General features: G+C 38.9%; 1 protein-coding gene across 2 annotated transcripts; it reads left to right on the forward strand.

Annotated features, from left to right (window-relative positions):
• Window positions 1-1,093: 1,093 nt before the first annotated feature.
• trim46b (tripartite motif containing 46b) lies at window positions 1,094-21,195 on the forward strand. Of its 2 annotated transcripts, none has more exons than XM_059350429.1 (12): window positions 1,094-1,468; window positions 4,395-4,656; window positions 6,052-6,241; window positions 7,093-7,291; window positions 8,241-8,387; window positions 9,357-9,452; window positions 10,643-10,896; window positions 11,552-11,673; window positions 11,853-12,191; window positions 16,139-16,368; window positions 17,393-17,460; window positions 19,696-21,195. In XM_059350429.1, exons 1-12 carry the CDS (start codon window positions 1,373-1,375, stop codon window positions 20,150-20,152), a joined length of 2,460 nt encoding a protein of 819 aa, XP_059206412.1. In that variant the 5' UTR covers window positions 1,094-1,372; the 3' UTR covers window positions 20,153-21,195. The 2 variants fall into 2 exon arrangements, with proteins under 2 accessions (XP_059206412.1, XP_059206413.1); XM_059350430.1 differs by lacking the exon at window positions 1,094-1,468 and adding an exon at window positions 1,919-2,281.
• Window positions 21,196-24,663: the final 3,468 nt, after the last annotated feature.

The raw sequence follows: 24,663 nt of genomic DNA on the forward strand, positions 1-24,663 counted from the left end.
ATATTTTTTATTAATGTAATGGGACATTGTAGATCATTTCCTTTTTCAAAAAAAGTATTATTCAATTGCATACATAATGGTAGTTTTAAAAAACCTTTCTCACCATTATCGACTTGATTCTATTCTAGTATTTTAAATATATATATATATATATATATATATATATATATATATATATACATATATATATGTAAATATATGTATATGTAATATATATGTATATATACAATATGTAAATATGTAAAGATATAAAATGTATTTTCCAGAAATGTACTGTATTATTTTACAGTTGTTGTTTTTTTTTTTTATTTTTTTACAAATGTTAAATTACTTTTATTAAAATATATTTTTTTAATGTAAAGGAACATTATAGATGATTTCCTATTACTTTTTTTTTTTTTTTTTTTTTACAGTATTATTCAATTGCTTAATGGTCTTCATTGTTAAATTACAGTGTATTTTATTAAAAAATAATTAAAAAAAACACATCAAATTGCTGAATGTAAATTTGAGGCAAATAATTTTTTCCTTACAGTAAAATTCAAAATGAATGTAAAAAGAAATGTAAAAAAAGTAAAAATGTTAAATATTTTAAAAAAAAAGTCATATTAGAGTAAAAATGTTAGTTATTCTACAGATATGTGTGTTAAAATACAGATATTTACTGTATATCATGAGGATTGTTATAGAATTATATGTAAAAAACAAAAAACAAAAAAAAAAAAAACTGTTATTTGACTGTGAGTAAGTTTGTTTTTTTAACCGTGGTTTTACCATTTCTTTTTTTACAGTGAATTTTTTGCACACTCACCTGTAGGGGCATTTGTTGACCATTAGCAAAACATGGCTACCATTTAATGCTCCGAGGGTCCTGGGAACGTCACCACTGCCTTTAAACCGCTGCAAACGGTCTGAGGTGTTGGTCTTCATCCCGAAGGAAACAACACAGCTCGTTTAGAGACTCACATTTGTTTTACAATGATGGTTTCAAACCGTTTGATTCCTCCAATGACATCAAGCTTGCACCGTGCTGTGCGTGCGCCACATCATTTGAAGGCATCCGCTGCGAGATGGGAAGGGTGGGAGGGGGGCAGGATCTCTGGGTGAGGAATAAAGCCACAGGCATCTGATAGTGTGGATATACATTGACGTTAGCAACAAATATAATCGGTGTTTTCCTTTTATTATTAGCATTATTCAGAAGGGGATGCCATTTTTCCAGCCTTTGCGTGCGTAAAAATATCCAGACGGAGTGTATTTTATTTAAAGAAAAAATAAAAATAAATGTAGCTACCAAGATTTTATTATCTAGAAGAGTTTTTGATATGTACCAGAGCGTGTATGGAATAGATACATCGCGGTTTATATCCAGATGATGAAATCAGGAGGAGGCAGCTATTTTCTTAAAATGGCAGAGATGGATTTAAAAACAGCCACATCCACGATGGAAGCATTGGTTCGTATCAGTGTGAGTATATGTCTGTGATGATGTCACTGGGTGCATTTACAAATATGAGTCTTTAAAAAAATCTTCGAGTAGGCTTACAGCTTCTTTATAGATAGGCTATACAACCGAATTAACGGCTTGGATGGCTCGTCTCCATGTTTCATCTGCTTGACCGTTTCTGGACCGTAAAATGGGCCTTCGTGTGTTATTCTGCACCCACATTAAACAAATGAACATATTAAATGATAAATAATGTTGAAAAATGACTAAATATTGGCTATTACCAACCCACTGTGCAAAAAAAGGTCAGTTATGTTGTTTTGATGTTGTTAATGGAGGTCCTTAAACGCACCAGACACCAGACTTTTTTGTTGTTTTTTGGTCTTGATTAGAGACGGGGGTGTTTAAAAACAATAGTAAATAACAAAACGGTGTGGGTGCAGACTGAAATGACACGTTTCTTTTTTTGGAGGGGGTGCTCACGGGATGGTCGTTTCCATGGAGACGGGATGCAAGGGGAGGCAGAAGGGAGGAAAGTGTGTGTGTGTGCGTGTGTGTGGCTGCTGCTTGTAGCATCGGTCGTTATAGGGTTAAAACACAAGCTTGTGCACATGTTGCATCAAATATCACATTAAAAAATTTTTTCTTGGTGCTGTGGATTGAATCAGCCTCCTCTCCAGCAGATCCTCCATCTATCTTACCGGCGCGGAGGGCTCATTGCTCGCCATGTATCATGCCTCAAACCCCTCCCCTCTTTTCAAGAGACTGCGCTCTCTTGATGCTGGGAATATACACGTAGCTTGTGCTGCCATGGCGCCTAGATTCCAGGTGAAGGTAAGGATGCGCTGTCGCATCGCCTGTTTTACGCCTTCACCGCGCCGGGCTCAGCATTAGCAGCGACGCACCGTGCATTAGAGATGGATCCAACAGGCCCACTGTGTCGTGGTGCATAGAGCCTGCTGGGATTGCAATAGCCTGTTATTGCGATAAGCCAAATTGCTAGTGGAGAAGAGAGAAAGGCAGGCCGGAGTTGACATTGGAGAATGACACAGAGAGGCTGGGTGCTGAGGGAGAAAGTAGGTTATTTTGATTAATCCAAATAATCCACTGTAGCAGTTCTGTGTGGTAGTGTTTTTCATTCTTGCTGCAGCTTCATTCTGTCTCATGTAGGAGACATGTCTGTAGCTGTGTGTTTTATTTCACTATGCTGCTTTCATCAATCAACTTGTATGTGAATTTCCATCTTTATATACATCCATATATAACATCATGTTCTTAAAGTTGATTCATTGTATATGATCCAGTATTAAAGCTACTGATTCTGCATTCACACCCTCAGAATCAGTTATTTTAACCATGGTTTCTATTAGTTTCAATGGTTTCTGGCGTGAAAAGCTGCTGTCCCTATGCTGCATCTCGTCACATCGCAGTGACAGACTCCCCCAAACCCCCCTATGCAGCACTGGTCGCCAGTCAGTTTGCCTTGTCCTGGTTTTGAAGTTAACACACAGCGTCAGTGATGGAGATGTACTGCCGCTGGCCCTGCAACAGTTTGGGCTGCAGGTTGAGGTGTATCAAGGGCATGCATGAAACAACAGAAAACATGTCATAGTGAAATGAAAGAAAGTGTAGTATGCTCCTCCTCTGCTGCACTCTCGAATGCTGACTGAACATAAAAACGTGTTGGAGATGCAAAAGGAACACACCCCTTTAATTATATCATTATTTAAGAAGCATGGTAGTCTTGTGGTTAAGACCGTAGCTGCAAAGACAGTGCACATTTCTGCAACAGTGCACGGTGTGTCCTTCTCTGTCAAATCCATGTCCTTGAGCCGGACTGTGACACGCCAACTGCTCCAGAGGTGCAGCTTTTCACACCTCTGACCACTGTGGATATAGACTGAAGGTGCTGGTTCAGCAGAAAGGTACTTTTGTAGCACAAAGAAACAAATCCAATAAGCTGCAACTGCAAATGTTCCTGAATTTGCTCCAGTTGAACACTTGCACTCTACGTGTGTAATGTCGTTGCACTGTATATCATGTCCTGTTTCCCATTGTGCTGTCAGTGTATATCTGCTGAGTAAGAAATATGCCATAAAGACAGAAAAATGCTGGTGATACAAAAGCATATGCGACTACTGGCTAAAGAGCTCATGTCCGATTTAAGGGATGCACTCTGTGCAGTGACTGAATAATTAATGCCTGGTCTTTATCCATATTTAACAAGAATGATGCCCTGTGTCGCATGTCTGGGACAGCTTTTGCCCTGATTATCTCTCAGTCTTCAGTCAATCGGAGTACAGAAGACTAGCCGGACAGATCATAATCTGTCATACTTATTCTTTTATCAGATAGTTAGTGATTTAATTTAAAAAATGTTGCAATTACTGCAAAAACTATTAATGGGATAGTTTGGATTTTTTTTGAAGAGAGGTTGTATGAGCTATTTAATTCATATCCACAGTGAGTATATTACCTACAGTAGATGACGGTCAGCATGACCTCATTTTGGAGGAGCAGGCAGGAGTGCCGGCACGGAAGTGAAGCAGTGTACTGCCTTTGGACAGGATGTGCTTTAACCGCCTAAGAAAATCAATATCAGCTTAAGTGCACGCTATATTTAGAATATTTTCACCACTTTACCTTGCTATCAGACGGTCCTGTTTAAGTTTATGCTGAGTGACTGAAGCCGCTCTATGATCTTGTCAAAGCCACCAGACTCCATTGACAAAAACAGTAATTTTACCTCGCAGAACATGGGAGTTGCGGGTCTACCACTGCCTTGATTGTTCAGTGTGTTTGTGCTATTATGTGACATTGGTAAGTCTGAAACACATAAAAAGGTATTGGAAAGGTATTTCTTTGGTTTAAAAACAAAACTCAGCAATTGTATCAGCATTATGTCAAATGCGCAGACCATAACTCCTCACCTCTTTGTCTCCGGCAGTCTAACATGAAGAGCCTGGAGCATGAGCTGCACTGCCCCGTGTGTAAGGACATCGTCAAACAGCCCGTGGTCCTGCCATGCCAGCACAGCGTCTGCCTCATGTGTGCCTCGGAGGTGTTAGTGGCAAACGGCTACCCGCCTCCAGATCTGCCCCCAGAGCCGAACTCCCCAGCCTCCACACCCAACACCCGATCCCCCCGCCAGGCCCGAAGGCCGACTCCTAAAGCGGAGCAGCGACCTATTGACCGCGTGCTGCGGGCAGGTTTGGAATACCTATTCATATAAATTAAGTCAGTTGAGCGGGATGTTTTGTTTGGATAAAATGTTCTTCTTTTAAGATATGTTTTGATGTGAGCATTTTGGATTGTGGTTTGACATGCAGACTGATTACACCTAAACTTTACTATTTACACTAAACAGAACTATATGGAAAAAATATAAATTGTGATTATTTTGACTGATATTGCAACTGAGATAAAATTCTCTATATTGGAGGGAATGATTTTTGAAGGCTATTTTAATTTCAAATATTTTTATTTGGATTTTTCAGACACATGTTCATGTTGATTACAAAGTAGACAGTAGATCCTTATTTTAACAAACAAAAAGTGCAGGGATTAACAAATACAATTAACAGTCCCGCACATAACAACCCCCCTCCCCCCTCCCTTTACAGTACTGAGAACATTTTAAGGCACAGTTCTAAAGATTAGCTTATGGTGTATCCCCCTCACGGGAGTCAGGCTGCTAATGCTTATGTCAAGGGCCAAAGCTGAGCACATTCATGTTGTTTGGGTATTATGAAAATATAATAAAAAAAGGATCCCATGTTTTATAGAACTTTATCTCTGAGCTGCCGATAGTGAAGCGCAGCATCTCCAACTTGAGACAGGTCATTATGTCTTGAAGCCATTGGTTCAGCGTGGGCGAGGCAGCATCCCTCCATCTAAGTAGAATTGCGCGTCTGGCCAGAAGCAAGGAAGGCTATTTTAAATAAAATACATAAGAGATAAAATGAAGAGTTCTATATTTTTATACTAAATACATTCTTCGGTTTTACTTCCCCTATCATCATCAAACAAAAACTGGCATGGAGTTTCAAGTCAGTTCTTGAGAGGGAAGTTGACGGTAGGGCTGCTTAGTTTTCAGTGATATTATTTGAAGGCTATTTTGTCCATCTTAGAATATTTACTCATTCTGCCACTTTTTTCAGCACAACCTCACCTATATGACTTGATAATCACATAAACTTACTGGATCAACACTTTGAACTCCAAAAAAACATGAACATCTTTGAAAATTATATTCTTTTTTATCTTCAAAACACACTCTTGTAGAATGGAGAATTTTAAATATTGCAAATGTGAACACAGGTTGCAAATATAATATATAAGAGGTAAAGTGAAGCACTAGTCCTATATTTTTATACTAAATATATTTGACCTTATCTCCCGTTTTACTTGGCCGATCATCATCAAACAAGAACAGTTCTTTAGAGGGAAGTTGATGGTCGGGCTGCTTAGTTTTCTCGTTATGAAATCATGAACCAATGTGGCGACACTTTCAGAGACTCCAGAGGGCTAACTGTTCAGCCTCGAAAAAACATGCAGTCCTGTCTCCTGCTGCTCATATCTTTGCTTCTCTTCTTTGATTTGAGGTCCCCACCCGCCTTCGCCATCCATGCCCCGGTCTCCAGGATACGGGACGCATCCAGGGCGACGTCGTAAGGAGGGCCCACCCCTGGTGATGATGTTCCCCTGTGTCCCCTGCGGCCGAGACGTGGAGCTGGGAGAGAAGGGCCTCACCGACTGTCTGCGCAACCTCACCTTGGAGCGGATAGTGGAGAGGTAGGTGCCGCCCCTCTACTTGCACACACACAAATGCACACTATTCAGGCAGAAATGGAAAGATATGCACAAATAATGCCACACAGTGATCTTGCCCTTCAATGCTTATAACATTTGGGGCCAAATGAATAGATGACTTGGGTGTGAAAAACAGTCAAAAAAACAAGTGTGTGGGAACATGTCCAATTCTGATTGTAATTATTCAGCAGCAACTGAGCTGTTGAAGAATCGTGCAGAGTGTGCACTGACACATACTGTAGCTACCGAGGCTGACTGTGTGTTTCCATCGTCCAGTAGCTTTGTCACCTATTCAATACTGTTTGTCTCACTCTCTCACTGTGGGCCCTTTTCTTGCATTTTATACTTTTTAAGAACCTTTCATTTGTCTTTGACTCATATTTTTTTATTATTTGTATGCCTCTGACTGAAAATATTAGCATCAAAATAAACTTGTATAAAAAAAAAGTACTCATCATGCACAAGAGCTGATTTCAGAATAATATAGATATAGAAAGTGGGACTTATTTTTCACTACATTTACTGCTGGGTAGCATGTGAATTTCATCAAGGGATCAAAAGTCTTTAAAATCTTTATTTAGAATTATAACTGTTTGATGATTATGTTGTGTTGAATGTATTGTATTGAAGTGGAGTAGATGTGTAAAGTAACAGAAAAAAGAAATACTCAAGTAAAGTGTGCAGAAGTACCTCAAAAAATTGTACTTAAGTACCGTATTTGAGTAAATGTACTTCCTCCACCGAAAAAGAACAAGCAGACCAATATATTTAAGTACTGAAATAATCTTTCTATTCTTCCTGTAATTGCTGTTTTCCCTGCTCACCACCACCAGGTACAGACACACGGTGAGTCTGGGCAGTGTGGCTGTGATGTGCCAGTTCTGTAAACCTCCTCAGGCTCTGGAGGCCACCAAGGGCTGCGCTGACTGCAGGGCCAATTTCTGTAATGAGTGTTTCAAGCTGTACCACCCGTGGGGGACGCCACGTGCACAACATGAACATATCCAGCCGACACTCAACTTCAGGCCAAAGGTATGGCAATTAGACAATTAATCTGATTATTCACTAATAAGATATAAAATCTTCATCATACAGTATTTACAGAGATTAAAGCAAATATTTTTTTAAAACCCGTTGGTGAGAAATCTCACTTTTCAATAAGCCATGAACCCTCTGAAGACCAAACAGTTTCAGGGCATTTTTTGTTGTTGCTCTTTTTACATTTTACTCACTGTGGCCTTGGCCATACATAGATAGATAGATAGATAGATAGATAGATAGATAGATGGATAGATAGATAGATAGATAGATAGATAGATAGATAGATAGATAGATAGATAGATAGATAGATAGATAGATTCAGGAAATTATTATATACATGGAATGAAAGTTTGAGAATATGGACTGAAAAGTGTTATTTTTTACATACAACACTTTACCAAATTCCCACAAGTGTCATGAATATTGGGGGGAAATGGGTCTCCACATGCAATACATATTGAACTATTTTCATTTTTACAAACTCTACCCACAACCTCTCCTGTCCTGTCCTCTCCTCTCTGCTCTGTGTAAACAGCCTGTCATTCTGTCTGATTTTTAGTGAATATCTATCCGTTTGTCTCAGCAGAATCAATCATGGCTTCACAGTGTCGCTAAGGAGCACAGAATTAAATGTTTTTAACAGGATCCAGTTATTCCAATTGGTTTATTTTTGGCGACGTTTTAAATGAGACATGAAGAATAAAGTGATTTTGGTCTGCTGTTGTAAAAGGTTGAAGGTGATTAGTAAAAATTTGTTTACAAGAACGAATGAACTTATAAGTGGTTAATAAAAGGAGCTATGAAGTGATAGATTTTGGTCCACAGAACTTGGAGGGTCATGTTTGATTATTTAAAGAGCGAGCTAAAGTACCTGTCAACTCTTGAGGTGAGATGTACTTCAGATAAATAAGTCTGGATTTAATGTGGTTCTTGTCCTCAGGTCCTGACCTGTCCGGAGCACGACCAGGAGAAGCTACAGTTCTATTGTCGGTCCTGTCAGCGACTGCTATGCCCTCTCTGCAAGCTGCGCCGTATCCACACCGGACACAAAATCCTGCCAGTAGCTCACGCATACCAAGCCCTGAAGGTACGACATAAAAGTGTTGGGAAGACTACTTTTGAAAAGTAATAGGGTACAGATTACTAGGTACACTATTAAAAGTGTAATAATGAAATTTAAGCTATTTCATTAAAATATGTAAGTTATTATATTTGATTACTTTTGGATTATTTTTCTAACAAATGTTTTTTGAACAGGGCTGGCAGACTCGGGTTGCACATTTATTTGATTGGCAGATGAGCCAATGGGCGGTGCATATCTTACAAGAGAACCAATCAAAAACAGCGCAGAAAGCAACAGAAAAAAAGTTTTTCCTACATTTAAGCTTTTTACCAAATATATTTTCTCTGTTTTTGTAATAGATTACAACTACATTCATTTTGTAATAAAATTGTGCTAATGATGACTAATGGACTAGTTACTCCCCTATTTTTAATAATTAATAATAATTAATAGCTCACATAGTTCTAAAAAGCACATTTAAACATAAAAATGAAAATATACGTTTGAAAATTAAGATTCATAAAAGTGACATGAGGGACTCAATTTTCAAACTTATATATATGTTTGTGTGTGTGTGTGTGTGTGTGCGTGCGTGTGTATATGTATAAATCTACATTAATGTGTTCACATTATTTTAAATTATACTTTTATTTGTTACTTTACTACTTTTTTGCAATTAAAAGACAATGATCTTAATTTTGGAAATAGGTTATATTGATTCAACAGTATGCATGCTTGATATTTGCTTCTCTTACATTTAAAGTTTCTTTAATGAGTGAATTAATTTTGAAATTGTACACAGTGAACTGATGCAGTTGCATTTTTTTGCAGAACATTAAAAGCAGCTTTTAATACATCCGTGACAAGCATGTTATAGCAGAGCAGTCACATAAACGCACTGATGCAGACTTCATGTGCAGCTGTGTGTGACATTAAGCTGTCTGCTGTGTATTTGTTGTCCTTATGTTGTGTTTTTTGCTGTATATTTGACAGGAGAAGATTACGAAGGAGATGAACTACATTCTGTCCAACCAGGACACAGTTCTGTCTCAGATTACCCAGCTGGAGAGTTCCATCACTCAGACTGAGGTGATTAATACTTTGTGCTGACTGACAAAATGTTTGGTGAACATGGTATTAACACCATCCACCAGCTGAACACAACATAAAAATGTCTTTGATAATCAGCCACATTTTCCTTTGTGACCTTGTGACTCACAATTGTTGAAAACTGACTAAAACATTGCTGGTAACAATTTATTTCAAACATCCCCATATTTAAATTTCATAAGCAGTATATATACACAAGTCATACACTGTTTATAACACGCTATAGTGTAGCTGTTATCATATATAAGGCTTTTCAAAGTCTTGATTATTTATAAGCAACTAGGCTATAAGAAAGCAGCAACCTCCGGGTGTGAGCAGTGAGGCAAACCAGGAGGTGCCTTAAGCTGCATTCTACATTCATTTCAATACAAAATGAGAAAAGGAAGACATTTTTTTTCGGATAACACTATGGTCTCAATCGCTAGTAAAAAATCTTCTTCAAGACAATTTGATGTTAATTGTGTAAATAATGGCCCAATTTAGAAGAAAATAGAAGATAAAGAATTGTATGATTTGGGGCATGGCTACCTTTGATTGACAGGCGGCTAACAAGGCGAGCTGTCATCAGGAGAGAAGAAAAGCGATACGTATCCACGGCAATGTGTCAATAATTTAAAAAAAAAAAAGGGCGTTAACAGGTTCGGTCTCATAGCTTTGACCCTTTCACACTATATTTTCACTTAATTACAGTTACTTTGAACGTTTTGTTCATGTAATTCATTTCTTTGTAATGTAGGTAATTAATCATTAATATACTGCTTATAAATGCTTTATAGAGGAGGCTAAAATAAAATGTTACTGTCTTAGAGGTAGACAAGGTAATTAGTGGTAAGGATGGAAACAAAGTTGTTTGTTTTTGCTTTACAGCTCAAGATATTATGTGTGTTTGAACCTGTGCATAAAAAAAACACCCGTGGTTTGTATTGCAATTTTTTGTAAGGTGCAGCTATGTAAGACAAGACAAGATATTTACTTTGTTTCTCAGTTGTTTATAAGGTTAAAGAAAGACACACACACACACACACACACACACACACACACACACACACACACACACACACGTTTTCATTATTTGAATCCATTTTATGTACTCTCTCTAACTTTATGTGTACAATCAGCTAGGTGTTTCTAAATGTTTGCACTTGTCCGTCTGTGTTATTTACCACCAGGTCAATAGTGTAGCAGCCAGAGAGCAGCTGGCTCAGAGCATAAGAGACCTGACGGCTGCTCTGGCCGAGCGCCATGCTTCTCTCACCCAGGCTCTGGAGACGACACGAAAGAAACGGGGAGAGGCATTGGCCGCTCAAGTGTCAGAGAGACGGGGTTTGATGGAGCACGCAGGGCTCATGGCGTTCACGCAGGAGCTGCTGAAAGAAACAGACCAGCCCTGCTTTGTGCAGGCTGCACGCCAGACTCATAACAGGTTTTCCATTTAGTTATCTTTACTCCCAGTTTCGATTGAACAGATCTTAGTAAACTGATCACAAACAAAAATAAAAACAAAAAAAGAGATGTTATCCACAGAAATGATGTTGCATCAAGACACAACAGAAACTGTCCTTAACGATAATGATCTTCTTTGTTGTGGTCACGGTTTCTCCACTGTTGTCCAGTACTACAAAAACACTATCATTGAGCCACACCCTACCCTTTTTATAACAAAAATCAGGTTTTGCAATCAAGACCTGATCTAGATAAGTGATGAGTCACCCTGGCTCTGTGTTTGTTATTTTTTGCCAACTTGTCCACCAAACCATACATAGGTTGTTTTTACCATCAAATATGGCCTTTTATTATCATGAACATTGTCACTGCTTAGTTTATTTCGAGTCAATCCCATATGCACTAAAGCGCCATGGCCCCATACTGCAGCTGAAAATAGTCCCAAAGAAACTTCTGTACTGAAAGTATTGACGGACCGGTCTTGTTTTTGAGATCTGTTGAATCACACCAGCCTTATCTTTCTAAGATTATCATACACTCCTCTCTTCTCATCAGTCCGTCTCACCCTCCCTCACATAAACACTGTTCATCTATTATTCCTCTGACATTTCTTTCCCTGTTTCCTGCGGCACCAGGTTCAGCAAAGCAATTGAGAATCTCCAGCATTTCACCCTGGCTGCTGATCCATCATTCAGACACTTCCAGCTGGACGTCTCCAAAGAACTCAAACTCCTGACAGAGTTGAACTTCATCCAGGGTGAGCAGGGGAGTGACTGGAGAAAAGAGGAGGAAGGGAAAGGGTGGGAAGAATCCGAAAAGGAAGAAAGGAGGGGAGTAAAGATACTGAGTGATAGAAATGTCTTGCACTACAACTATGACAGGTTAAACTTTTATATTTAAGTTATTCAGGTTCATTAAAAAACATGTTTTTCACAGCTCCCCTGGCTCCAGTGATTGATACCCAGCACACCCTGGCCTATGACCAGCTCTTCCTGTGCTGGCGACTGCCGCAGGACTCTGCACCCGCCTGGCACTTCTCTGTTGAGTACCGTCGCCGGGGCGTGGTACCAGGAGGAGCGTCGAGGGGCGGGATCAGGGGAGGACTGGCCGCCGCCCGCTGGGGCTGGCAGCGATTGGATGAAGTGAGCGGGAGCAGCGCTGTGATTGACAGGCTGGAGATGGACAGCGTGTACGTGCTGCGGGTGAGAGGCTGCAACAAGGCGGGCTACGGGGAATACAGCGAGGAGGTGTACCTGCATACCCCGCCTGCACCAGGTGAGAGCACACACAGAACTTTCCAGTCGTGCAAGCTGACATTGCCGCAGGGAAACTGCACCCAAAGGACAGATGTAAAAACAGGTCAAACTCTGCCCTAGTTTGGTAGCAACCTCATAACCCAACGGCTCTCAGTCAAGGGCTGTATTCTGGGGTTTCATGCAGATATCTGAGCCTAGACTTCCTCTTCCTGGTCATTGTCTACTGTCTGATTTGCAACTTCAGGCGTGATAATGGAGTTAGAGTTGAAAGATGATGTCTATGACTAGATTGTAAGAAAAGTAACCAGTTTAACTTGGTTAGCTAAGCAAATAAAAAGCTATTTGTTGCAGGGTGTCTGCATTCTGCATCCTCTGCTCTCCACATGGACTGCTACTAACCTGCAGACAAACAAAACCTACTCTAATCAGATAGGTCAATACTCCTCTCCTGTCTGCATTATACAGCAAAGTGCATTTAGAACAGACTGTCGATAACTGAACAAAGGTTTTCTGCTCTAAAAAAAAAAATCGAGTAGAACATGTGCCACACTTTGGCACAAACAACGAGCTGGTGTAAAGTTAAAACAGGCCTTTTACATGGCAGAATTGTTTTTTTTAACAAGGTACATTCATTTGTTCGGCTGAGCACCTTTCAACAAAAGAAAGACATATATAAAGACATATTTAAAACAAATAAAATAGAGTAACATAGAATATAAAAATAAGTTAAAAACATGCCTGACCCATAACACGTCTGTTTTTCACACTATTTTCTGTCAAATATCTGTTTTTAAAAAAAAAACTTTTTCTGGGGCAAGCGGTGAGCGATTTGTGTGGAGTGGGCTGAAATCGGTGTTAAGCATGGATCAATACTGAGTGCCATGGAGCATGTGAAGAGGAGGGAACAAACTGCTCCTTGAGGAAATTCTCTCTGCTCCCCCCTGCTCACATTTTCTGATTACGACCTCCAGAGTCTCTATCTTCAGAGACCCTGATCTCAACTTCAACTTTATTATCCTGAAGGAAATTTGATCTGCAGCCGGCATCACATCACATCAAGGACCATGACAAACATGAAATACTGACAGTAACAAATACAAAAAAAAATTTCCACACCACTAATGAGAACAAGGTAAACCTGCCACACTCAACCTGTAGCTAAAAAACAGGCTAAAACATATTAAACAGCAAATTACATGATACATGTTAAATTAGGTGCTGTACAGAGCTGTTAGAAATTAAATGGACATAAATAAATATTCAATCCAGGCTAATCCAATATATCTAAGAAGGATACACATAAAAGCAAGCAAGTTAATGAAGTAAATTAAGCTTCTCAATGATCACAGGGATAAAAGAAGCCCTGGCACGCCTTGTTATTGTTCTGGGCGTTCTGAAATGGCGACCAGAGGGCAAGAGCCCAAATTCCTTAAATTCCTTAGCCTGTATCTACCTCTTTTCGTTTCATTTTGCTGTGTTTGGGAAGTTTTCTGGGCATTACCCCTTGAAGCAAGAAGCTAATAAAATAGCAAACTGCTTGAAAGTAAAAAAATCTAGCCATTTTCCATGGTTTTCTTGATAATGATTTTGGTTATTATCAAAAAAACCATAGAAAATGGCGAGATATCAGCCCTTAAATTAAACTCTTATGAGCTATTTTTGTTGTTATCATAATATTTGTCCAAACAAATGTACCTTTAGTTGTACCAGGCATTAAAATTAAGAAATTGAAGAGAACGAGGGTGGTCTCATAATTTTTTCCATGACTGTATATTGTGAGGCGAAATGCTAACGGGACAACCTTCCAAGCAACTTTGAGTCTTGAGTTTGTTTTGACTTTCGTTGAGCCGGAAAGAAAGAGGCCATGTTTGAATCTAAAGTGACAACTCCTGCATAGTACGCCTTTAAAAATTGTACGATTATATGACTGCACCTGTTTCTGGACTTCTTTTTAAAAGTGAGTGCATTCCCAGATCTCAGCAATAAACTTTCTTTATTGTCATTACACTCTTACATCTACTCAAAAGTAATATGTTTCATTCTGAAGAGTCAGCTTTTCTAAACCAACACTGCTCTGTTCAAAATTTTGTTTCAAAACAAAACCTCTCATCATTTCTCTGACATGATTTTGACATCAGATGATTTGCTACACCACTACACTTCATAGTGATGTTTGTTCAAACAGAGAAACTGAAGTCTCATCTGTCACTGGATTTAAATGTATGCCTCTGACTGCAGTAAATGCAGAAAAATCTAACATCTGTCATTAAAGGAATGTATAAAAATAAGACACATCTTCTGATATGTCTAAAAATCACACTTTTACTGAGAGATTTGTTGCTTTGTGGAGTTCATCTCATCTTTTGGGGGGATTCTCCTCCTTTCTTGCCTGCTTAACATGCTCAATTTCAAATAATTTCACCTAAAAGCTAAAACAGTGCTGCTTTATGATACCTAAAAAAATACTACAATAATTTTAGAATATAAAAATGTAAAACTTTCATCCCCCCCCCCCCCCCCCCCCCCCCCCAAAAAAAAGGTCTAAAATAATGCTTGAATATCAAATTAATAGTAAACAGGATTGAATGCACCACCTCAATCTTAAAGAAAACAACACACATGCAAAATGTGTTTGCATCTCATTATGCTTCCCTTTTTAAAGCTGGTGGAAGCTGTGCATGTCTCTCCAGAATACTGCTTCTCTGTGTGATGCACTTGGATGGAGGGGTAGGGTAAATAGCTGCCGAAGAGGACAGTAACACAGAACACTGTTGTAATAATACGCACACACGCAGACACACATAAATACAAGGCCCAAACTATGACCAAAGGACCTAACTGGGATAGGGATCACCCTCCACCTGAATGTGTCTCTGTTTTATTTCTATTTGTGTCTTCCCCCAAACTATGCAAAAGTCTTCCAACTATTCTTGGTTAATGACTTATAGCCACCTAAATCAGCGACAGATTATGACAGCTACAGAAAAATCTCATTATATCCACACAGCAGGCTGTAGTCGCTGTCATCCAGGAGCCATTCATCTCTTCTCACCTACTGTTATTTAAAAGCATATGGGATGGTTACCATGATGAGCAGTTAATAATTCACTCTCTCTTTTCTTTTCTGCCCAATACCATCTCCTTTTTCCAATTTTTCTTCACCTCTTTAATCACATCCTCACTTTCTTATTTCATCTTTCTCTCATGTATTATTTCCATTTCACAGCTTTGCACTTGTCATCCTCTCCTTCTGCGCTCCTTCCACGCCGCCAACCTACATGCCTCCTACGGAACGTAAGAAGTGCATTCATATCTCTTGTCGCCCCTCCGAGCCCCCCCATACTCCTCTTTCTCTTTGTGGTCATCCCATGCATCCTCTGCTCTTCCACCCCACATCGAGACACCCACTCACCCCGCTGCCTCCCACTCTACCTCCTATAACGAGATCTGTCCGAGTGCTGATGAGGTTTGCAGTTTGTTAAGCTGTGAAGCTTAACAACATGGATCGAAAATTCAGATCCAGGTTTTTTTAACGGTGGAGTTGAGTGATTGGTGATTTCTTTGTGTCCCTGTAGGCTTTCTGTTTTTCCTTACTGCTATTACGTATGTTCCCTCTGTAAGTTGTACTTCCCTTTGGAAATATCCGCACTCCCCACAGCCAGAGCTTCTTTTGTGATACCTTGTGTATTTTACTCCCTGAGTCATCAATTTATAGATGATCCTTTTCTCTTCCAGTGCTGCTGGGAGGAGGTGCATGCCTGCTCTCTGCTCCTCCCTCCCTATAGTCTCTCCTGTCAATTGCTTCGTATTCTCCTCATTTCTCTTCTCTGTGCTGGTTTAAATCTGTACCACTTTTCCTCCCCAAACTTCTCCTGCTGTAACTAAAAACGCTATATGTCATTTTTGAATGCTCCTGTCTCTTTGTTCCTTTCCTCTGCTGTTTCCTCTCTCCTCGTCTCCTGCCAGTGCTCAACTTCTACCTGGACTCTCGCTGGGGTCTCCATGCTGACCGGCTGGTGGTCAGCAAAGAGCAGCGCTGTGCTCGCAGCGTTCCTGGTCTCTCCCTGCTGCAGGCCGCTGACCACGCCCTCACTTCCTGTCACCTGACCTCGGACCTCCTGGTGGGGGATGTGGCCATCACACAGGGACGGCACTACTGGGCATGCTCAGTGGAGCCTGGCTCTTACCTAGTGAAGGTTAGTAAAGTAAATTGTAGGGCTGGGTGATATATTGATATAAAAATATATGAATATATTTTTAATTTAATTTAATTTTAATTTAATTTTTAATATATGAATATATTTTTAAATGTGACATAGAACAGTACATTGTACATATTATACATACTGAATACTACTGCTCAGTATGTGGCAGGCTGGGTCTTCAGTTTCCCTCGATAATATTTCAGACCACATAGTCATGTGGTCATAGCAACAATCATAGTCAACCCTTTGAATTTCAAAAGCAGGCTCTGTTTTCAAGCTGAAAAAAAGAAACTAGATGATCTAAGGAATCTATTGGTACCAACCATTTTCAAAAGGGTCCCTTGACCTCTGACCTTATAGATATCTAAATGAAAATGTGCTCTGTAGTTACCCACAAGTCTCCTCTTTACAGACACGCCCATTTTATGCTAACCCCTTGCAATCGCAACAGCAATCTGCATGCAGTAGAAATGCGTTCAAAACGTTTTTGACTATTCTAAAAAAAATGTTTTTTCTGCATACTGGGGTCCCCAAGCAGCCTTGGAATTGCATTGGATATCACTGGAAAGCTAGACTCCTAACTAAATCAACGAGATAGAATTTGTACACGAGTAATAATGTTAGTCTCCATATTAGTCATTTAAACAACTTTACATACAGCGCTGAGCTGCATCTCAAATTAATCTTAATGTTCATCACTTCTATGTGGTTGTCTACTGTTGACCTATCATCTCTCCCTAAAGATCTCCTAAAAAAAACATACAAAAATGGGTTTTTAATAGTATGAAATGTTTGGACATAGTGATTATAGATGTCACCCTGATGATCACAATTATTTTCACAAGCTGAATAGGAATAAATATATATTATTCCTATATATAATAAATATGTTAGTATTTCTGCTTCCCTTAAAATAATCTAAGATTTACTTAATCAAATAACTAGATCGGTCTATAAAGATTTGCTACAAGAAAAAATGTTCAGTTAATTACAAATGTACTGGTTCTTTGAACAGGTGGGAGTCGGTCTGGAATCCAAACTGCAGGAGTGGTTTCACCTTCCACAAGACATGGCCAGTCCTCGGTGTGTAGCTCGTACTTTACTCTGAAATTCACTGTTTCTTCACAACCTTTCTTGGACAAATTGTTCTTTTTACCCCACTACATTAAGCTGTTAGCTCCAGTTACTTGCCGCTTTTCAGATTAAGATGACTACATTAAAAAAACACAGTATGAAATGCAGATTTTGTTACAGTTAATGAGTGCAACATGGAAACATGGATAGGTTCAGGAAGTTCAGGGATTTGTTCATGTGGCTCAACCCATGACCAGAATATCGGTGGTTCGATCCCGGAAGTATCTTTGGCCAAGATGAGCAACTGAACCCAAGTTGCTCCTGATGCTGCGTTCATCTGTGTATGAATGAATTCCCAATGGTGGCACCATGTAGGATAGCCTCGGCCATCAGCATGAATGTGTGTGTGAACGGGTGAATGAATACAGTCTGTAGTGTTAAGCGTTTTGGATAAAATCACCATATAAATGCAGTCCAGTCCATTGTTCACCAGATTAAGTGCCTGTTCACATAACGCTCTCGGGTGAAAACTACAAAATATTTTATCAGATGTGCCTTTTGGTTAGACAGCGACGGCCTTTTGGGGGCTTAAAAACACAGAAATATGAAACCACCGTCCAGAGTGGAAATCTTTACAATGCTCCACCATTGTTTTTCCGTCTAAAGGGTTGAAAACGCAAAAGTGTCTCTGATCAGCTCATGCTGGCTCTCGTGACATTTACGTAACATCCATGTGCAGTCCAGGCAAACAATAACATGTCGGACTATTTCCATCAGTCAGACATTCAAGTGCCCTAGCAGCTCTGATAACTATCCAGGAGTCATTTCAGCAGTTGAGCAGAATTATCACTGATAATATAACAGAACAGAGAAGGCGCATTAATTCCCTGGGGCAATTTTTTCTATTTCGCACTACTAGGAAGAGAAGTAGGAGAGAAGAGAAGTGTCTCTTGGTGGTGTTGTGTGGCAGTGCTTCACAGTACCACCTAGCCACCTGGCGTGCATACTACATCACATTTCACAGACTTTTGCGTCACTGTATGCACGCCGATTTCCCCTTAAAAAAAAATAAAAAGTGACAACGCAATGCCACTTTTTTCATTTTCTGTCCAGATCGTCTCCATCTTAACAGGGCCTAAGGTATTTAAAGTTATGGAAATGAGTTTATAAGTTGCTAGCAGAGAGGATCCTTACGCAACAGACTCTCTGCTAGAGCTGCCAATATATGGTTACTATGGCCAAACAAACACTAAAAAGAGTGATTACTAGAGAGAATAAAACTTCAAAAACAAGTAAAAGTGAGATCCAAAAACACATCTGCAATTACTTCACCAGAGAGAACAAAATGGAGTTGTTCGCGTTTGTAAGTCAGATTTTGAACGCACAACTTTTACTAAGTATTTTGACATTGCTGTATTTGTACTTTTGCTTAAGTACAGAATCTGAGTGACAGCGAGTTACAGCAGCTCTTATTATTTCTTCTCTTCTTTAAGTTTATTTAATGTCTTATTTTATAGTATTGTAGCCTGTAGAGGTGGGGGGAAAAAATCGATATATATATATATATATATCGATTCATTGCTATATCACCAGCAAGCCGGCAGTATTTCCGACATTTTTTTGGAGGTTGTAGCGGGCTCCTTTTTAGGAATATACTGGAAATACTGGTATCTTATGAAACTAGAAGGTCTGAATCAACCTATAGGCAATATGTGTGTCAGGAAGTTGTCAAAATAACGCTGCAAAGTCAGGCTATTTTTAATGTTTCATTAAAAAAAATTCAGGGCAGCGAAGCTGAAAGTTGAGCAAAGTTTGAGAAAATGATGCAATTGTGGTCGTCCATACATGTTTGATATCAGTTCACTCTCATTGTGGAGAAACAAAAAGACTGAAGTGAGATGAATAGACTGAGAATTTTCTCTTATTTGACAAAACGGTTCTTGATTGAACTTAATTTTGTGGACACAAAATTCAGTTAAACAGTTAAATCTCAATATATTGTATCTCAATACTCACCATATCGCAAAATGCTTAAAATCGCAATAATGTAGTATCGTGTGCCCTCTGCTGATTCTCACCTCTAGTAGCCTGTATCTTAAGCTATTGTGACCACTGAATTTTTCCCACTGGGGGATTGATCGTAATAAAGTCTCTTCTTATTTCTTCTGCCATTTTACATAACGACATATCAAAAATAAGCATCGGGGCTCATCCAGATTCATTTTTCAAACTCTCTCTCTGCAGCTACGACCCAGACAGCGGCCACGACAGCGGAGCAGAGGACGCTTTGGACTCGGCTCCACCCTTCTGCTTCCTCACCATGGGGATGGGGAAGATCTACCTCCCCCAGCACAACAACCACCACCACCACCATCACAATAACCACGGCAACGGCAACCGAGACACCATCACCAACGGCAATGGCCCCTCCTCGCCCACAGGCGTCACCTACCCTCTGCCGCCCCGGCTCGGTGTGTGCCTTGACTTTGAGAAGGGTCGCGTCACCTTCTACGACGCCCACTCTCTGCGCCCCCTGTGGGAGGGTCACGTGGATTGCTCCGGCCCCGTGTGCCCCGCTTTCTGTTTCATCGGTGGCGGCGCTCTGCAGCTGCAGGAGCTGGTGGCCAATCGCAACGCGGATCAGACACCGGTCAGGAGGGTGACCATCCAACCGCGTGGCTCCAACTTAAATAACAACTGACAGCTGATCTGAGGTCATATGGTATTTGGAATGTAAGTGGTTATCGTGAAGTATTTACTCAGCTAGAGCGGGAAAAAAAGTTAGACAACTCAGCGATTTTGTTTGTATTTAATTTTCTTTGTATAAGAAAATCTTTCTATAGCAACAAATATGCAATGTAATTAAGTTTCTTACATTTTTGTTATATGCAGTTTTGCAAGAGTTATTGCTTAAGTAGTGACTGGTGTATCCAGCACTTAATATGTAATTATACCTTTGATGCTTGCACTTGTAGTCAGGCTATATTGCATACATTTATAAAGCTAATGTGGATACAACACAATGTCGTCCTTCCTGTAGACGCTTTTACGCTCTTATTTCATGCCCTTAATGTGAAAAGCTTTTTATGTTTTAGAGATATGAACACTATGTGAGTAAAAAATGAATAAAAGGCCTTGACTATTTTATTGCATCTATATCTAAACTTGTGTTTAACCACATTGATTTCTCTGCTGTCGGTGAACACTTTCCAGTCACTCGCCCATTATGATCCCAACCAAAGTTTGTGTTTTTGTGGGATGTAAATGTGGTAAATTAGAGATAGAGAGGAACAATGAGGCAATACTGTAATTAGAAGCTCCAATTATACCTCTGCTGCACAGCTAATCACTAGTTCCCGCCGTTCTGTTTGTGCATTGCTGCTTTGTATTTCAAATACATGAGGCTCTTTGTGTGTGTGTGTGTGTGTGTGTGTGTGTGTGTGTGTGTGTGTGTGTGTGTGTGTGTGTGTGTGTGTGTGTGTGCGTGCGCGCTTCCCTTTGGGTGCGTGTGTGTGGTTTGACTGATAACATTGATTCATTGGCTGGCAGTAAAAAGTTGTTTTCCTGCAAACTTTTTTATTTATTTATTTAAAACTTTGCTTGATTGTAAGTTAATGAGTCGCGCTTCTTATGAAACAATAGCAGATTAAATCCATGTAAACTTCACCTGCTGGCAGAATATTTGCTAAAGAAAAAATGGATTAAGGAAATAAACACTTAAATAAATGCAAATTGTTTAAATTACTAAAACAGCTTCTGTTTCCTTTTGTTGTTGATTGTGTTTAATTCAGCTCCATTTTGCTTTTCAACTGTTCATAATTACCTTCTTCTCTCAGAGAATGAATATTCAATGTTTCACCACTAGGGGGCAGTAACACACAGCAAAAAACCAAAGATATCCACGACCTCATCTGAACACACTGCAGCCATTGTGATGGTCAGAACATTTTCCTTTGGAGAGCTGAATCATTGCACCCATTTTCCATACAAATCATTCTTTCTTTATGGGATTTTGGCAGAAGTAGATATTGAAATGTGCTGTCAAAAAATTGGAAACAGGAAAAATTGGCACCATTTTTCAGATCTAAATCTTTTACAGATTTCCTTTAATGGATCTCTCACTTTAATGGATCTTTAACACACAGTGTATAACAAATTTATTAGACCACCAGTCGTAAAATGAGAAAACATACATATTTTCTAAATCTTTCAAAAGCTTGTTGAAAACTAAAATGTTATTTTTTATTTGGCAAATAAACTGAATTCACCTTTTTATACCCAAATTTGAGGTGGCTCACTGGGCTTCTCTGAAAAGTCAGAAATTAATCAAACATAACATTCAACCACTAAAACTCATTTTTCTGTTCAGGAATGCAAGTAAATAACTATAATTTGACATATTAATCAAGAAATAATAATGTGCTTAACTATTTTTTTTTACAGTTTTTTTGTAAAACAGTAAATTTGAATATTCATGGATAACAATAATAATTACATTTTAGCATTAAAACTATCATTTCGGTTAAAGAGCTTCTACATACTAGTGTATTAATCATAACAGAAAGATAAAAAATGATTTTGGTAATTACAAATGCTGTTAATTTAGGACAGTTGTGGCTTAAAAAGGGTCTAATAAATTTGTTAAGCACTGTATTTATATCAGCTGCCTTTTTGTTATTATGTTCCCAATTAACAGTGGCTCTGTGTACAGTGATTTGTATTTACTCTTATGAAGGTTATATATAAATACAAGGTACCAGGAGGCAAAAATATTAACCCTTTGGTGCCTACAACTGATTTCTTTTTTATTCCTTTGATGGAATTGTCCTATGGGCTTGACTTAACACGAATTCCAAATAAGTAAAACTGTTTCCCTGAAAATTGAGTTTTTCTTATCATACTATATCTAGTCTCTGGACACATGGGACTGCTGTTTATGCAACAGACTCCACCATATATTTTAGGAAAAAGAAGTAGGCCCTTGTGCCTGAAAAGAGCTCCATCTCAGAAACTGTAAGAAGTATTCTGCAAGTCAAAACAAGCAGAAGATCACATATATGCACATATAGTTAAAAAAAGTGTTTTATTTGGAAAAGTTTTAATAAACACAATGTAGTATGTGTTGTTTGTTACTCAAAAATCCTGACCATTGATAAAAACTTTTGCATGTGAGCTAAAGAAGTTTTACTGTTAGATATTAATTGCATAAAAGTGTCTGTACCACATTTCAAGACTTGAGACCAAATGTTGTGGCATTTTCCTTACACTTATAATTATATTGAATATACTTTGAGCACAAATGGGTTAAGAAAAGGGGGGAAGTTGATATAAAATATATTTTTATTATTACTTTAAATATTTTAATTGAATTTCATATATGTATAATATATTGAGTCAAGACAATCTTTCATACAACAAAAAATCTACTTATCAACACCTATTAAAGTACAACACCAACTCCAACAAAGTTGGGATGCTGTGTGAATAATGTAAATTAAAAAAACTGAACTCAGAATGGGTGTATATATTTGAGCATGTGAGATTTCATATTGAATTCAAAGGAATGTAGGTCACAAAGGTTTTTGCAACAAAATAAATGAAAAATGGAAATAAAATACAATATATATTAATAATAAAATAAACCTGTGTGTGTGTGTGTGTGTGAGAGAGAGAGAGAGAGAGAGAGAGAGAGAGAGAGAGAGAGAGAGAGAGAGAGAGAGAGAGAGAGAGAGAGAGAGAGAGAGAGTGTGTATGTTATGTGTGAACTTACACCTGCTATTTAGATACATATTATTGTTCAAAGTAAAAGACAAATGGCCACCAGACTTTAATAAACCTTCAAGTTGAGCCTCTTTTAGAGTATTTAAGGTTTTTAGCTGTAAATATGCCACAACATTTTCTATCAACTGAGAATGTGATTGTGGCTTTTTTGGTTTCCCCTGTAGATAAATATTGTTTCTGACTATAACCATAGAATATGTGCATTGCCAAACTTTGATTGATTGTGATAGCCGATGGCCACGATAATAAATAACTCACATAACAATACACAAACCTTTACACATGTGGGCCGATCTGGACGACCATCATAAAGAAAAACTGGACAATTCATGCCAAGTTTTTAACGCAACAGAAAAGCATTTCCTGCCAAATGGTCTCTTTATGTATATGTATGGGTTTATGTGTATGAATTACCATGAATCAAACTTTATTGTTTACACACATGCAATAAAAACATCAGACATAAAATACTTGCCCTTTAGTGAGCTACACCATGGCCTCTGACATACTGAGTACAACACGACACGAGGACGCCACCTATTGGCTAATCACAGCTAGGAACACAGACGAAGAGATTCTTTCTCAATGAAACACCTTGTTTAAGAATAATGAATAGTGATGACCATCTGCTTTTGATAGAGATATTAACACCTCACATGTGTAGGTACTTAGCATTCCTTATGTAAATGTAATGTAAATCGCTGGCGTTTACCTTTTATGAGCTTCAATATGAAAATCCACATGTGTGTTTAATTGGACCAACATTCAAGGGGAAGCTGTAGGGGCATTTGGGTTTACCTCGACCACAAAGGGAAAATAAAAATGTAAGAGAAGAAAAAAAAGAGAGAGAATCCAGAAAAAAATATATAAAGTAAAGCGCACAGCCTTGACACAAGCCAAGGTTCTTTTTTAATGTTCCTAATACACACAGATAAAAATACTGCCTCCAGAGGGAGGTTTAGCTCTGATCCCCTATGATATAGAAGAAGTGGAATTTACTGTAAAGCATGAATATAGTACGGCATAGACCTCCACCCACCCCCTTGTGCTCGCTGCACCTCTCTTCTTTAGTCCAAATCTGTAACAGATTGGGTTTAGTCTGACTGGAGGTATGCAGCCACAACACCACATGTAGGGGTCTGCATAATCCCTCCGCTGAGTATTAAGCACACAGCATGGGCATTCTTTTAAAGACCTGGCAGGAATTACCAATACATAATCTCCGTGATCATCATTTAGCATAGTTCAGTGTCAGAGGATGGGGGGAGGGCATCATCTGAATTTATGAAGGATCTAAAGGCTGTATACAATCTGTCAGAGACAGTGTGCGCTGCCATCTGGAGAACACATAGACAGAGTCTGCTGGAATCCGCTAACCCAACTGTCTTAAACAACATGAAGCCGAGCCACATGTTCAAAAGGCCTGATTTG

This window comes from Centropristis striata, chromosome 14 (genome assembly GCF_030273125.1).
Source record: "Centropristis striata isolate RG_2023a ecotype Rhode Island chromosome 14, C.striata_1.0, whole genome shotgun sequence".
In the NCBI taxonomy this organism is placed as follows: Eukaryota; Metazoa; Chordata; class Actinopteri; order Perciformes; family Serranidae; genus Centropristis; species Centropristis striata.

Coding starts and splice junctions, on each gene's coding strand:
- trim46b (XM_059350430.1), top strand. CDS start 2,174: ATGTATCATGCCTCAAACCCCTCCCCTCTTTTCAAGAGACTGCGCTCT. Junction 2,282..4,394: donor CGCCTAGATTCCAGGTGAAG/GTAAGGATGCGC, acceptor TGTCTCCGGCAG/TCTAACATGAAGAGCCTGGA. Junction 4,657..6,051: donor TGACCGCGTGCTGCGGGCAG/GTTTGGAATACC, acceptor CTTTGATTTGAG/GTCCCCACCCGCCTTCGCCA.